Source organism: Mus pahari, chromosome 1, assembly GCF_900095145.1.
Source record: "Mus pahari chromosome 1, PAHARI_EIJ_v1.1, whole genome shotgun sequence".
NCBI classification, from domain to species: domain Eukaryota; kingdom Metazoa; phylum Chordata; class Mammalia; order Rodentia; family Muridae; genus Mus; species Mus pahari.
This window is the reverse complement of record NC_034590.1, coordinates 112,935,061-112,949,157: the sequence shown is the minus strand read 5'-3', so window position 1 is coordinate 112,949,157 and position 14,097 is coordinate 112,935,061. Positions and strand designations below refer to the sequence as shown.

General features: G+C 46.7%; 1 protein-coding gene and 1 pseudogene across 2 annotated transcripts in view; one reads left to right on the top strand and one right to left on the bottom strand.

Moving 5' to 3' along the window:
* Positions 1-9,448: 9,448 nt before the first annotated feature.
* The window catches only part of Cars (cysteinyl-tRNA synthetase), a 45,518-nt gene continuing 40,869 nt past the window's right edge, over positions 9,449-14,097 (top strand). For both annotated transcript variants that reach the window (XM_029544909.1, XM_021195472.2), the window contains exon 1: positions 9,449-9,541. In XM_029544909.1, the coding sequence (XP_029400769.1) occupies positions 9,517-9,541 (25 nt within the window). In that variant the 5' untranslated portion in view covers positions 9,449-9,516. The remainder of the gene's footprint in view (positions 9,542-14,097) is intronic.
* Positions 12,499-13,074, bottom strand: LOC110319847 (annotated as a pseudogene).

Sequence of the window (14,097 nt, the reverse complement as noted above, 5' to 3'; positions counted from 1 at the left end):
AGGACACGGATTTATCTTTTGGAAGACATAGATCACCCAGCGTAGGCTTGTCCTAGGATCTATCTGGTCAGGCCCTGATGTCACATGGTGCATCTTTCCCTGACTGGCCCTCCAAATACATGGCATCTCATCTTCTCAACATGCCTTGAGTAGAGCTAACCACCTTGGCAGGCACTTCCTTAAATGCTGGAGGCTTCTTTGGGTAAGGAAGGGCAAGGTCAACCTCCATAAACTATTCACCCGGAGCCTCTGGTCTTCCTAGAAGAGACCAGAAGTTCCTTCCATTAGGAAGACTTAAGCCATGTCAGGCTTGGCTGCTTTCTGCCACCTGAGGAATAGATGGATAGTAGGTTAGTGACATTCTTGATCGGCCCTGTCACAGCCTGGGTCTCCTGACCACTGGGGATTACTTGAGGACACAAAGAGTCTCTCTTACCCTGAGAAGCAGAATCACAGAACCACTGCAGCTTTCCTCCTGAACATTCAAGAGATGTAAACAGACTCTTGTGTGTGTGTGTGTGTGTGTGTGTGTGTGTGTGTGTGTGTGTGTGTGCGCGCGTCCGTGTGTGTGTGTGTTCACTTTGCATTTTATTTTCCAGACCCCACTTCGCTATGAAGCTCTGGGAAGTAAGCAGATGGTATTCCTGAAGCTCACTGGATTTAAGGAAGTCGAGGAAGCAATGAACAATGGCCAGCTCAACACTATTGTTTCTAAACTGGAGACTGGCCTTGCAGGAATGTATGTGCAAACTATGGCAACTTAGCTGCTAAAAACTGTGCTTGCTTCACCCTTGAGCTAGAGTCAAGTGTCCTTTGATACAGGACTGAAACATCCCAAATGGCCCAGCTGAATTTGGAGCTGACATTCATCCCATTGCATGCCCTGTGGACCCCCAGAAGTGTGATGTGCCCTTTTCTCTTGTGAAGCCCAGCAGTTCTGTATGCAGCCAGAGGGCTTTCCTCCTTGAAGACTGCCTTGGCTGGCCTCAGAGATAGGAGGTTTTGTGCTGTGAACTTGTAAGCTAGAGTCAGTTTGGGCTCATGGTGCTCAGAATGTCTTCCTAGAAGGCAAGGATGGAAGGACCCAAAAATGTTATCCTTTGAGCTCACATCAGGATGTGGCCCAGACAAGGTGCTTTGTTATCCATAAAAGCCCATGACAAAGCCCTCTAGCAGGCCAGCCTGAGCAACTCTGGACTTTGTCACACCAGACACTGGGAATAGTGCCTGTTTTTAGGCTCTCCATCCCCCAGGCATCTAAGATCTAGCCTTAGTCTTTATTCCTCTGGAACTACAGTGAGCAGGTGGAGGTGTGAATGGGAATTTCTCAGAAGCTATGTCTACATAAGTTAATTGATTAATTTATTATTTTTTATTTTATTTTTGTTTTTTAAGATAGGATTTCTCTGTGTAGCTTTGGCTATCCTGATTCTCCCTTTGTAGACCAGGCTGACCTGAAGCTCACAGAGATCCACCTGCCTCTACCTCCTGAGTGCTGGGATTAAAGGTGTGCACCATCACTTCCCGGCTTAACATTTTAATGATGTAGGGAGGCATGACTTAGGCTGTTCCAACCTAGAGCATAGCAATGTCTTGCCTCCCTCTGGGTCAGAACTAACATCCTGTAGAGGGCACAAGGCCCTTGTGCTCCCAGAGAAGTAGACCTGTTTTCCACCCAGACGTCTGGGGATGGATATAGCTAACATCCTGGTGATCTGTGCTATCCATAGACCCAGGACACACTTGAACCCAGACTATTGTCTTTGTTTATCCCAGAGTCTTCCTCCATAGGCCTTTTGCCTGGCAGTAGACCTTTTTCTTGAACATTGTTGCTCAATAAATCCCATCCTTATAGGGGATGTCACGTTTACATTACAACAGCCTAGGGGACCTCTGTGCTATCTGTAGGGCCAGGCCACTCCTGACTGCCACAGATTTTTATGTGTGTTTATCCCAGATTCGTTCTCCTTAGACCTGTATCTCCAGCATTGTTTGAGAGTCAATAGAGCTCTGCCTCTGTCAAACTTATCTTGTTTTGTTTGTTTGTTTGGTTTGTTTTCTTGGATGTCCTGGAACTCACTCTGTAGACCAGCCCGGCCTCAAACACAGGAATCTACCTGCCTCTGCCTCCTGAGTGCTGGGATTGAAGGTGTGCATTGCCATGCCGAGCTAACAGATCCCGTCTTTATGGAAGAGGCCATAAGTACTTTGTAAAATGTGTCAATGTAAACATGTCTTAAGCATTAGTGTACATAAGTGATCGAGTTAATTATCATCATCAAAAAAAAAAAAAAAAAAAAAACTTCCCCCGGAAATTGTGCTGTGCTTAAATACAGCTAAAGTAAACTGCTGGGGTCAGACTCTAGAAGTTTGAACTAGCATAGGCTAAGTTGTGTTGAACTGGATTTCCTTTTTGCCTCAAGTGGATCATGACTCTGCCAGTCTTGGTGTTAGCAGAGATCCCCAAACATCCTGACAACAGATTTAAAACAAAACAAAACAACCAACACTATAGAACTATTCACTTGATAAAACTCTATTCTCCATCAGTCCAAGTACTGTGAATGCTGTCATACACCTGAAGCCAGAGCTGAGATTATCACTGTGTTCTAACACTTAACTCTTCCACCAGTGTGTCTGAAGAACGCCTTACTTTATAACTTTTTGTTCTGTTCTACAAAACTCCATGGAGCCATGAAATTGGGGTACCTACATCTATGCTGCTAGGTCCATGGTCACTGGAGTTTGGGTACGGAATAAAGTATTTTGAATTCCCTTTGAAAGCTGTGTTTTTGCCTCTACTTCAGCTCTAGGGATGGTGCCACACCCGCTTGTGTGCTTTGAGCTTTTTGAAATATTAAGGCTACCAAGGTGGTGCTTCTGCCCATTGTTGTACAATACCACAGTATGTGCTTTGACGATTTCCTTTTTCTTTATATTATGTGATGGTTAATTCTTAATTAAAAAATATTTTTACTTGATGTGTATGGATGTGTTTTAGTTAGGTTTCTATTGCTGTGGCAGACACTAAGACCAAAAGCAGCCTGGGGAAAAGAGTTTGTTTCATCGTACACCTTGTAGTCCACTTCGAAGAAAAGTCGGGGCAGGAATTCAAACAGGAACCTGGAGGCTGGAACTGAAGCAGAGACCACAGAGGAAGACTTGCTCCTTATGGCTTTCTCAGCCTGCTTTCTTACATACCTCAGAACCCCCTGCCCAGGAGGTGACACTGCCCACAGTGGGCTGGGCCCTCCCACATCAATCATGTTTTTCAACAAAATATAGCCAGGTGTGATGGCACAAATCTTTAATCTCCAAGTGGAAAGCAGGCAGATCTGTATGAGTTCCAGGCCATTCTGGTCTACATATAAGTTCCAGAACAGCCAAGGCTACATAGAGAGACCCTGTTTCAAAAAATAAAAGGCCTCATAGGATTGCCTATAGGCCGGTCTTATGGGGGCAATTTTTCAAATATGGTTGAAATATTCTGATAACTCAAGCTTTTGGCAAGTTGACAAAACAAAACAAAACAAAACAACAACAAAAAACACAACTAACCAGGACAAGGGGTTTTGCCCTGCATGTGCCTATGTACCACATCCATGCCTGGTGCCCATGGAAGCCATAAGAGGGCCTTGGAAACTATGGAACTGGAATTATAACTGGTTATAAGCTACATGGATACCAGTAATTGAACCATCTCTCTAGCCCCCTGAGGGTTACTTATGGTTGTCAGTACGACATGATCTAGAGTCACCCAGGAGGTGACTACAGGCATACCTCTCAGGAAATTTCTAGATCCAGTTAATTAAGGTGTGAATAAACTGTGAGCCCAAACACACCTTCTCTGCTTTTGTCAGGTGTCCCCCCCTGTCCCCTGAGACGGGGTCACACTCTGTAGATCAGGCTGCTCTTCCTCTGCTTCCTGAGTGCTGGGATAAAAAAATATACACCATCATACCTAATAGGTTTTTTTGATTGTTTGTTTTATTTTGTTTTTAGACAGGGTTTCTCTGTGTAGCCCTGGCTGTCCTGAAACTCATTCTGTAGACCAGGCTGGCCTCGAACTTGGGGATTGCCTTCTTCTGCCCCCAGAGTGCTGGGATTAAAGGTGTGCACCATCAACAGACACTTTTTCCTTTTTTACTTTTTTTTTTTTTTTTTTGAGACAGAATTCCACTCTGTAACCCTGCTAGACTCTAGGCAAGTGCCTTTTAATAGTGTGCACCACTACATTTGGCTCTTGTTTTAATATCGTATTAGTGTGTGTGTGTGTGTGTGTGTGTGTGTGTGTGTGTGTGTTTGGGGGGGCGGGGCATATCCACCTGAGTGCAGGTGCCTTTGGAGGCCAGAGAGGTCGGATCCCCTATAAATTAGAGTTAAAAAGCAACTGTGCGCCGGGAACTGAACTCTGGTCCTCTGAAAGAACAACATATGCTCTTAATTGCTGAGGCATCGTTCCAGCCCCTGGGGTTAGTTTTTCAGACAGGATCTCACTCTTTGCCCAGGCTGGCTATCTGTGCAGTCCAAGCCTCAGACACACAGTCATTTGTGAAAGCTACCACGTCAAAAGCTAAAGCTTGGAGTTCCGAAGAAAGAGCAACGATATGCACAGAGAGACACATGGACTCTCCGGGCTCCTTATACATGGAAAAAGAGAACTTTATCTTACAGTTTGGTATATTAAAAGGCTGAGTGGGGTTACTGGGTTACTGGGAGTGTAGGCCTTATCTAGCGCCTTAGAGGTCAAAAGTGGTCAGAGCTTCCTATGAACATGCTTCCCTAAAACGGTACAGCAAAAGGCATTTCCTTTGAGAAATCAGACTACAGTGTTTTCCATTTGGAAGAGACTTGTGAACACCAAAGGGAGATAAAAACTGAATCACAGATTACCTTTGAGTTTAGATTTGCCCTTGTTGGAGTCTGCCAAAAGATCCTCACTCACAAAGACCTCAGAGACTGAGATCGCTGCAAACTGCAAGAGGTTTATTGATCAAATGTGTTGGGGCCCCTCAGCACGCAGGCAAGAGGAGACCCCAAACGAACAAAGAACACACTTTTTATACCTTGTAAGGGGCAGATTTAGGCAACAGGTCTAGCTGGCTTATTCTAATTGGTGTAGCAAGTGACCCTTTCAGGTACTGGTTGGTTTGCGTGGGGTGATTACCTTTGGCTTGGTCCCTCACTCTGCCTGCCCTTATGGTTTTTTTCTCAGCATTGTTTAGCCGGCCAGCTTCCTTCTCTGGCTCTGCACTAGGCCTGCTAGTATAGTCTGGAAAGTCCCTTCAGAGCAGGAAGGGGCTGGGTGGTCTTGAATTTATTTTGGATTCGACACCCTCAATGAAAGCTTTATAGGCTGTCTGTATAGCAAATCATCCTCCTGCCTCATCCTCCAAAGTGTTGGGATTACAGGTACGTGATCATCACCTACAGCTCCTGCTTTAAGCTGTTTAAACTTATTAGTAGTGCTCAGAATGAGCTCAGGGTTGAAGAAAGACCAGCACTCCAATGAGAGCAAAACTTTACTTCTGACCGTAGGGCACACAGAAGCAGAACAGCAAGCAAGCATACGGGGATGGGAGTTTACCCGGTTCTTATTCTAACACAGGTGGTGACTTTCCCCCATTGTCTGGAGTTTTTTAAGGTGCACAGGTAGGACTATAGAGGTGACTCGCGGCTTGAGAAGTTGAGAGCACTTGTTGCTCTTGCACAGGACCTGGGTTCAAGTCCCAGCACTAGGAGATCTGACGCTCTCTTCTGAACTCTGTTGTACTGGGCATACTTTATGGTATATACACATACAGGCAGGCAAAACACTCATACACATAAATCTTAAATTTCTTTTTTTACAGGTGCTAAGGAAATAAAGGAAATTGGTAAGGAATCAGCAACTTAATTCACTTACATCCCAAGAATGCAACTGGGCCTATGTGTGTGAGTGTGTGGAGGGATTAGCACATCTGCATAACGGTTCTTTTTTACAAGGTGGAGGATATAAAAAGACTGGAACATTCTGTCCTAAACAAAAGTTTTAGGGGCTTGAGAGATGGCTCAGCGGTTAAGAGCACTGGCTGCTCTTCCAGAGGTCCTGAGTTCAATTCCCAGCAACCACATGGTGGTTCACAATCATTAGTAATGGGATCCGATGCCCTCTTCTGGTGTGTCTGAAGACAGCAACAGTGTACTCATATACATAACATAAATAAGTCTTTATTTAAAAGGGGCTGGAGAAATGGCTCAGACTCAGAGCACTGACTGCTTTTTTAGAGGTCCGGAGTTCAGTTCCCAGCAACCACATGGTGGATCGCAACCATCGATAATGGGATCCAAGGCCTATGTCTGAAGAGAGCAATGTGTACTTACATACATAAAATAAATAAAATCTTTTAAAAATGAGAAAAGACTAATATTTAATATTTCTTATAGTATTATACACTATACATTATTCCACCCAAAGTTGTATAATTTATCAGCATGTACCTTGGTAATTTTAGTAATTTTTTTTTAGACAGAGTCTCATATAATCCCTACTGGCATCAAATTCACTTATAATTGAGGATTAATTTTTTAAAAGATTTATTTCATTTTATTTATATGAGTATGTAGCTGTCTTTAGACACACCAGAAGAGAGCATCGGACCCCATTATGGATTAGCCACCATGTGGATGCTAGGAATTGAACTCAGGACCTCTGAAGGAGTAACTGGTGCTCTTAACACCTGAGCCATCTATCCAGCCTTGGAGGATGATCTTAAATTCCTAAGTCTCCTGTCTCAATCTCTGGAGTTGCAGGTATTCACCACTATTTTCCCTGGCAAAAGTTACTACAAGTCCTTTTTGTTGGTGGTGGTAGTTGTTTTTTGTTTTGTTTTGTTTTGAATTTGTAAAAGAGAATCCCGTTCTTAGCTGATGCTATCCTGGAACTATATAGCCTAGGCTGCCCTCAAATTTGTGGTAATCCTCCTTCCTCAGTTTCCCAAGTGCTAGGATTGCAAGCATGTGCCACCATCCCACTCTCTGTTGTGGGATTCACCAGAGAAGACAGCAAAGACAGTGAATTTAAGACAACAGAAAATCTTTATTAGCTGGCCAGCAACTACACTGGGTGTTCAGGATCCAATGCAGCACTGAGCCTTTCTCAGGGTGAGCTTTTAAGCCCAAAAACCATGTTTGGGGTTGACATAGTTAACAAGAACAGTTAGACAGAAGCAGAACTACAGAAGTTGTAAATCAAGGCTAATACATCTAGAGACTTTCCCAAACTTCTATGGACTTTGAAAGATTAAGTCCTTGTTTTAGTTTTGGCCAGTGTACTGTCTACATGCTGAGTTTTACAGCCTGAATGAAACTTTAATCATGGAGTCATTTGTGATAAGGTCTGGTGCTCTGTTACACTCTGGGCTTTAGGTTTTAAAGTACTGGTGTTACAGGGCTGGAGAAACAGCTTAGCAGTTAAGAGCCTGGCTACTCTTCCAGTAGACCTGAGTTTTGGTTCCCAGTACCCACATGGCAGCTCACAATTACTGGTATCTCTAGTTCCAGTTTTGGGGATCTGTTGCCCTCTTCTGGCCTCCTCAGGCACTGAACAGATGTACATGCTGGCAAAACATTTCTCCACGTAAAATAAAAATAAATAAAATCTCAAAAACTTTAAAAAGAAAATAAAGTATTGGAAGTAAAACTACAATATTTTTGAGAAAGTTGTGAAGTTAGCAATATATGTTCTGGTCAATTTAATATATTTTATGTATACATACACACATATATATACATATATACATACACATATATGTATATGATGTGATGGTTTGTATATGCTTGGCCCAGGGAGTGGCACTATTAGGAGTGCCTTGTTGGAATAGGTGTGACCTGGTTGGAGTAGGTGTGTCACCGTGGGTTTGGGCTTTAACACCCTCATCCTAGCTGCCTGGAAGCCAGTCTTCTAGCGGCCTTCAGTTGAAGAGGTCGGACTCTCAGCTCATGCCTTGATGATAATGTACTGAACCTCTGAACCTGTAAGCCAACCCCAATTAAATGTTGTCCTTATAAGAGCTGCCTTGGTCATGGTGTCTCTTCACAGTAGTAAAAGACTAACTAAGACCTATGTGATACGTTATTTCTCTGCCCGTGAAATGAACCAATTCAAGCCTGATTAGAGTACATATAGGCAGGTTTATTAAGAAGCTGCTTTCAGGTGAGAGTTCACTAGCCCCAAGGACTGAGGCCAAGGAAGTCACCATGGTGGGGGAGAAGAGAAAAAGAGAAAGGGTGTGGACACACAGAGAGAAGACAGGAGAAGAGATGAAGAAGACCAAAACATCTGGTTTATATAGGGAAGAGCCTCTGGGGGAAGGGTAGCCCAGCCCCTGGCTGGAAAGTTCAGGGTCGCAGCAAGGGTATGCCAGGTAGGGACTAGGGATGCTGAGAGAACATGGAGGCCAGGGCTGCCTTGAAATATAAAATTTGCACCTCAGTCCCTTGTCCCAGGGTCCATAACCTAACAATACATATTACCAAGCATCAATTGTTTTCTAATTAATAATTTATTTATTTATTTATGTTGAGACAGTCTCTTATGTAGCTGTGCCTGACTTGGAACTCACTGAGAACTGCCTGCTTCTCCCTCCTGAGTTTCCAGGACTAAGACCATGGTTGATATACATATATATATATATGCTTATTTATTTTTATTGTATTTCTTTATTTCCCTGCACACACACAAACACACACACACTTTTTTTCACCACACGCATGCAAAGCCCACAAAGATCAAGAGAGTTAGGATCCCATGGAACTGAAGTTGCAACCGGTTGTGAGCAGTTGTGAGTGCTAGAAATCAAACCTGCGTCCTCCAGAAGAGCAGCCGTGCTCTTGATCACCGAACCATCTTCCAACCTTAAAACGGAGCTTTTTTAAAAAAAAATATTTTGAGACAGGGTCTCGCAATGTACCTGGCTATGTTTCTAAAATAATACTTTTCATTTCTTCCCACAAACCTCCTTCTGATGGTGTGTCTTGGGAGGCGACATCATACACACAGGAAATAAAAGGATTTAGGAGAGTGTATAACAGGAACCACCTGTTTCCTGGCTTGTGTGGCCATTAGGAGAGTGTCTCAGGAAGCGGCGTCTTCCTCACCCCTCCCCTGCATTCGCTGAGTCCCTTGCCTCGCCCCTTCCCTTACATCTCCCTAATCTCTACTCGATCCTCTACCCAGCTCCTCGCCCCTCCCACTCCCCCGTTTCGTCCCGCCCCTCGCCCCGCCCCTTCCAGCCCTCTTCAGCAGCCGGGTTTGCACTTCTCACTGTCTCAGCCCTTTGGTGTCCATAAATTAAGTTCCGCGCCAGCGTTAACCAGAGTATTCTCCCATCATGCCCCACGTCGGCGTCAGTTTGCAGTTGCCTAGCTACTGAACGTGCCCGGAAGACGACTGGTGGGGCGGGACTTCCGGCGCCGCGGTTGCATCAGATTCTGGAAGGCGTCTGTGGTGGCGGCCGCGGGTGTTGATTCCCAGTGATGGCAGGTTCCTCCGCGGAGCAGGGTGAGGTTTGCGGGATGACTGTGGGGCTCTGGGTACAGCATGACCCGAGTAGACAGTAACGGGCTGGGGCTGTGTGGGCAGCATGGTCCAAGGAGACAGTGCCCAGGCCGGTGCTGTGGCGACAGCAGTGGAACGAGTGGGTAATGCCAAGCGAGGCTGGGGTTGGGGGCAGCATGACCCAGGTACTCAGTGCTCAGGTCGGGTCTGTGGGGACAGCCATGGACTAAGTGGGCAGTGTCCAAACCAGTGATCTGAAGATAGCAGTGACTTAAATGGGCAGTGGCTGGCAAAGGCTGTTCGGCAGAGGATCCCTGGGCGGGAAGTGACCAGCCAGGGCTCTAGAGTGGAGGCTGTTTGGTTGGGCAGTGGCTAGGTCAGGGCTCTAGGAACAGTGCATGCCCAGGTGGGCAGTGGCAGGCTAGAGATCTGGATTTGGCAGTGAGTGGAGTGGGCAGAGATGGATCCTCGGGTGGGTAGTATCCAGTCCAGGGCCCTGGGATAAAAAGTTCTCAGGTAAGCCTATGGGGACAGCCGTGGTCCAAGTGGGCAGTGCCAAGCCAAAGCCCTGGAGATGGCCAGCGTCTCAGTGGACAGTGGCAGGCCAGGACCTGAGGGTGGCTGCCATGACTCCCTGAAGCTAGAGTACTCCTTGGTGGGACCTGACTCCTGTTTTGTAAGCTCCTCCCTTCCTCAGCTTCAATTTCTTGATTGGGTTAAGGCTAAAGTTTTTTTGGATACTCAACAATAGGAGAGATGGTCCTGTATCAAATAGCCTGTCTCCAGCTGGTACCTGGATGAGACCTCACCACTCCCCCTCCTACCCTGGCTGGACTTTGGGGGTGAGGCAAAGGCCCAAAGATTGTTTTGGTCTTCTGCCCAAGCAGGTGGGCGGAAGGGCACATGAGGTTGGTACTTAGGGAAGTAGGGCAGAGGAAGCCAGGACTCCGTGTACGCATACATGAAAGAGCTTGGGGATTTATGAAGGCTTTAATCTCCAGTGTGGTCAGCAGTCACCACAGGGACCTGTCCAGTCAGAGCATCACTGTCAGAGCATCATTGGCAATCTACTTTATTGCTAATTGGGAGACTCCCTCAGAAGGCAGTCACTTATGTCACCCCAGGGTAGACCTGGGCCTTGTCAGATCTCTGAAGAGCAGTGTCTTTTCTTGTCTTTTTAGCAAGGGGGTTCTAGAAAGAGCAAAGGCCTTGGCCCATATCCTGGAAGGTCAGAAGCAAGCCCTCAAAGGCAGAAAGCTTAGCGTAGATTTTAGTCTCTGTGATGAAGCCAGAAATTAGATGTGAGCTCTGACTTCTCAGTTACCTGTCTCCAGTTTAGGGTATGCCAAGATCTCCCAGGCATCCTGTGGTGCTCTGTGGTTACTGTAGCCTTGCTGGGTTCTAGGTAGGTGGTTCTGGTCACCTGAGTACCCAGATGACAAGACTGCTTAGCATGTGCCTAGTGACCGTGGTACCTACCTTTGTATTCCAGCATTCCACTCAACTGGCATGCCTAGATTCTAGCTGCTTCACCCACAGCAGCTTTTGGAAGTCCACCTAGATAGACTACTGTAACACAGCAGCATGGCCAGCAGCTCCACCCTGAGCTGCCCAACAGGTCTAGGATCACAACTGTGCCCATACTCACAATACAGGAAGTGGTTCCTGCTACTGAGGGTGGTGTAGTCATTGAATGAGTTCATCGGAAGAACTTGGAACAGTGCCAGGTGTGTAAGGACCAGGTTTCAAGAATGGGACTCTGTGACTCCATCCATCCATCCAATTAGACAGGGTTTCATATAGCCCAGGCTGGAATTCCTGATCCTTCTGTCTCCTACAGGAATGGCAGGTATCACAACACCATGTCTAGTTTCCTCTTTGGCTTTTAAATAAAAGTGTATACATGGTGTGCAGATCTCAAGGGAGATCACAAGTCCTGAGGGAAGATGACCCAGGAGTCAGAACTTTCATGAAAATCCAGGAATGGGCAGTGGTGGGTGTGGTGGCATGTGCCTGTCATTCAGTAATTTTAGTGCTCCAGAGGCAGATGTAAGGGGATCTCTGGGAATTCAAGGCCAGTCTGGTCTAGGTAGCAAGTTCGAGGCCAGCCATGGATAATAGATACATAGTGAAACTTTGTCTCAAACAAATTAACAAAGAAGAAAGGAAAAAGTGACTCAGGGAAGATAGCCACTTTCAACAAATCCAACAAAGCTATGTGTGGTTACACATCAGTAATTCTTACACTCTGGGAGATGAGGCAGGAGGATTACCAGTTTGAGACCAACCTGGACTACATGGGATCCTGTCTTAACATAAAACCACTCAGGAACTGGAAAACCGCAGTACAGAGATGGCCTTTGGTTGCAACTTGAGGGCATTGGGGTGACTGCTTTTTCCTTCCTGTTTCCTCAGAAGATGGCTGAAGCTCTGAATGACATGGGACACAATGTCACCCAGAGTATGGGATCGCAGGCTTATTTCAGGCCCTCTGATAGGTGGAGCCCATCTCAGATGCCAGATTTTTCCCATACTTTAACCACGTAGTCTTCATAATCATTGCTAACACGTAGTCTGCCTCAGGACAGGTCCCAGGGCAACTGTAGCGGTGCCTGTGCTCCTGTGACCCTTCCTGTGCAGATGAGCACCCTGAGACTAGAGAAGTGAAGTGATTCAGTCTGCCACCACCACAGCTAGGGACAGGGACAGGCACCCCTGGGTGCAGGGACTTCAGCTACCATGCAGCGACTCTTTTTCAGAATCTCTTAGAGTGACCAGATTGGTTCCAGTTGCCAGGTACAGGAAGTAGAAAACAGAGCAAAATGGACCTCTTTTTTTTTTTTTTTTTTCTCTCTTTCAAGAAGCTTTATTTTTACTTGGTCCAAAACTTGGGAGAGGCTCCAGGGCAACTGCCTACTGGCTGAGAAGTTCATTCAGGTGGAGGTCCTGAGGCAGGCTGGTGCAGAGCAGAGGAGGGAGCCCCTTGGAAGGCACAGAGGCCTCCTAGTCATGCTTGAGAAGGAGGCGCTCAAAAAGATACTTCCCCAGAGATGCCTGGGGCGGGCCAGTCTGTGCCGGTTGTGGCCCTGCCAGCCTATGGAGGTTGGTCAGGTGGCTGCCCATCTTCTGGATGAGCTTCACCTCCTTATCCAGGAAGTGGCTTTCCAAGAAGTCACAGAGACGAGGGTCTGTGCGGGCAGAATCCAGGGCATGCAGATCCAAGAGAACCAGGGCCGAGGCAGGTTCCATGGCCTCCTGTGTTTTACCCCATTCATCTTGAGATGACTTCTACACATCCTGGACAAGTGCACGGCCCTCATGATTGTTCTGCAACTTGAGAAGACGCTTGGTGCCCTTGCTCTTCTCCTCAGCCAATTCGCAGAAATGGCCTGTGCCCTCCAAAGCCATGTCATCCCGATCAAAAAAGAAGCACAGAGAGAGGTAGGCATAGGAGGCCCGCAGGTACAAGTTGACCAGTGCAAGTTCTCAACAGCTTCCACTTTGGTGGAATAATTCTGACAAATCTTAGAGGTCATGGCTGATTCAGAGTATGGGGCTAACCTCGAAGACCTGGAGGCTGCGACTAGAGAGACTTGTAAGGTGGCTGGAAGCTAATAAAGTGGGAGTCCCCGGACCTGTTCCGTCCAAACACTGTTGAAGCAAGACACAGAACCACGGGACCTTCAAGGCACTGCCAAGGAGGACCTTTTTGAAGGATGCAGATATTTGCTTATCTGTGGCCTTATGTTCCTGGGTATCATTCATGGCAGTAGTCTCTGAATGTTTTCTAGCATCTTGAGCAGCAGCTCCTGGTGGCAGTAGAGTGGGAACCCCATAGGGAACATATGGGAAAGGAGAAGCAAGAGCAGTTAGCGGGCCTGGGGGGTGCTTTTGCAGGGAGGAAACAATCTGCAGGTGTGGTTACTGTTGGTACATCTGCAAGGTGATGGCTTTGAGGGACCCTTAGCAATAGTGACAGTAGTAGATAGAAGTCAAGAGCGAGTGACAGTATAGCCCCCTGTCAAGTCAAGGCTTACCCTCTGGGAGCTTAGGGGGCTGCTCCAAGAAATGCTCTCTTTCAGAGTACTTGAAAGGGGACAGGGACAGGTGCTGAGAGCGGGTGTGAATGCTGATGGAAAGAGCCAGGCAGGATGTTGCCTTCCCACATATTAGGACTATGGGTCATTGGAAGTGACTTGCTTCTTCGTTGTGCTAAATGCCAGCTCTCTGTGCAGTCTCAGTGGCTGTTTGGCAAAGAGTCCATAGCTGTGTCAGTTACTGTCTACCTTTGGGACAGTCCCACCATCAGAGGGCTCTGCTTTTTGTAAGTTCAGGGGATGAGCTGCAGGTGTGCCCTTCTGTGGAAACAGAGTAGTTTGACCATGATGTGCGAAGGGTCCTGGTGACATCAAGTTTGCAGAATGGGCCTGGGAGGAATTCTTTTGTTGCCAAGCAATGAACAGCTGGAGAATGGCTTAGCCAACTCCCCTGCTCCCCTGAGAAAGCTGACCCGTTCTAGGCGTTTCCTCCAGGAGTGTCTGCACAGCTCCAATTGGAGC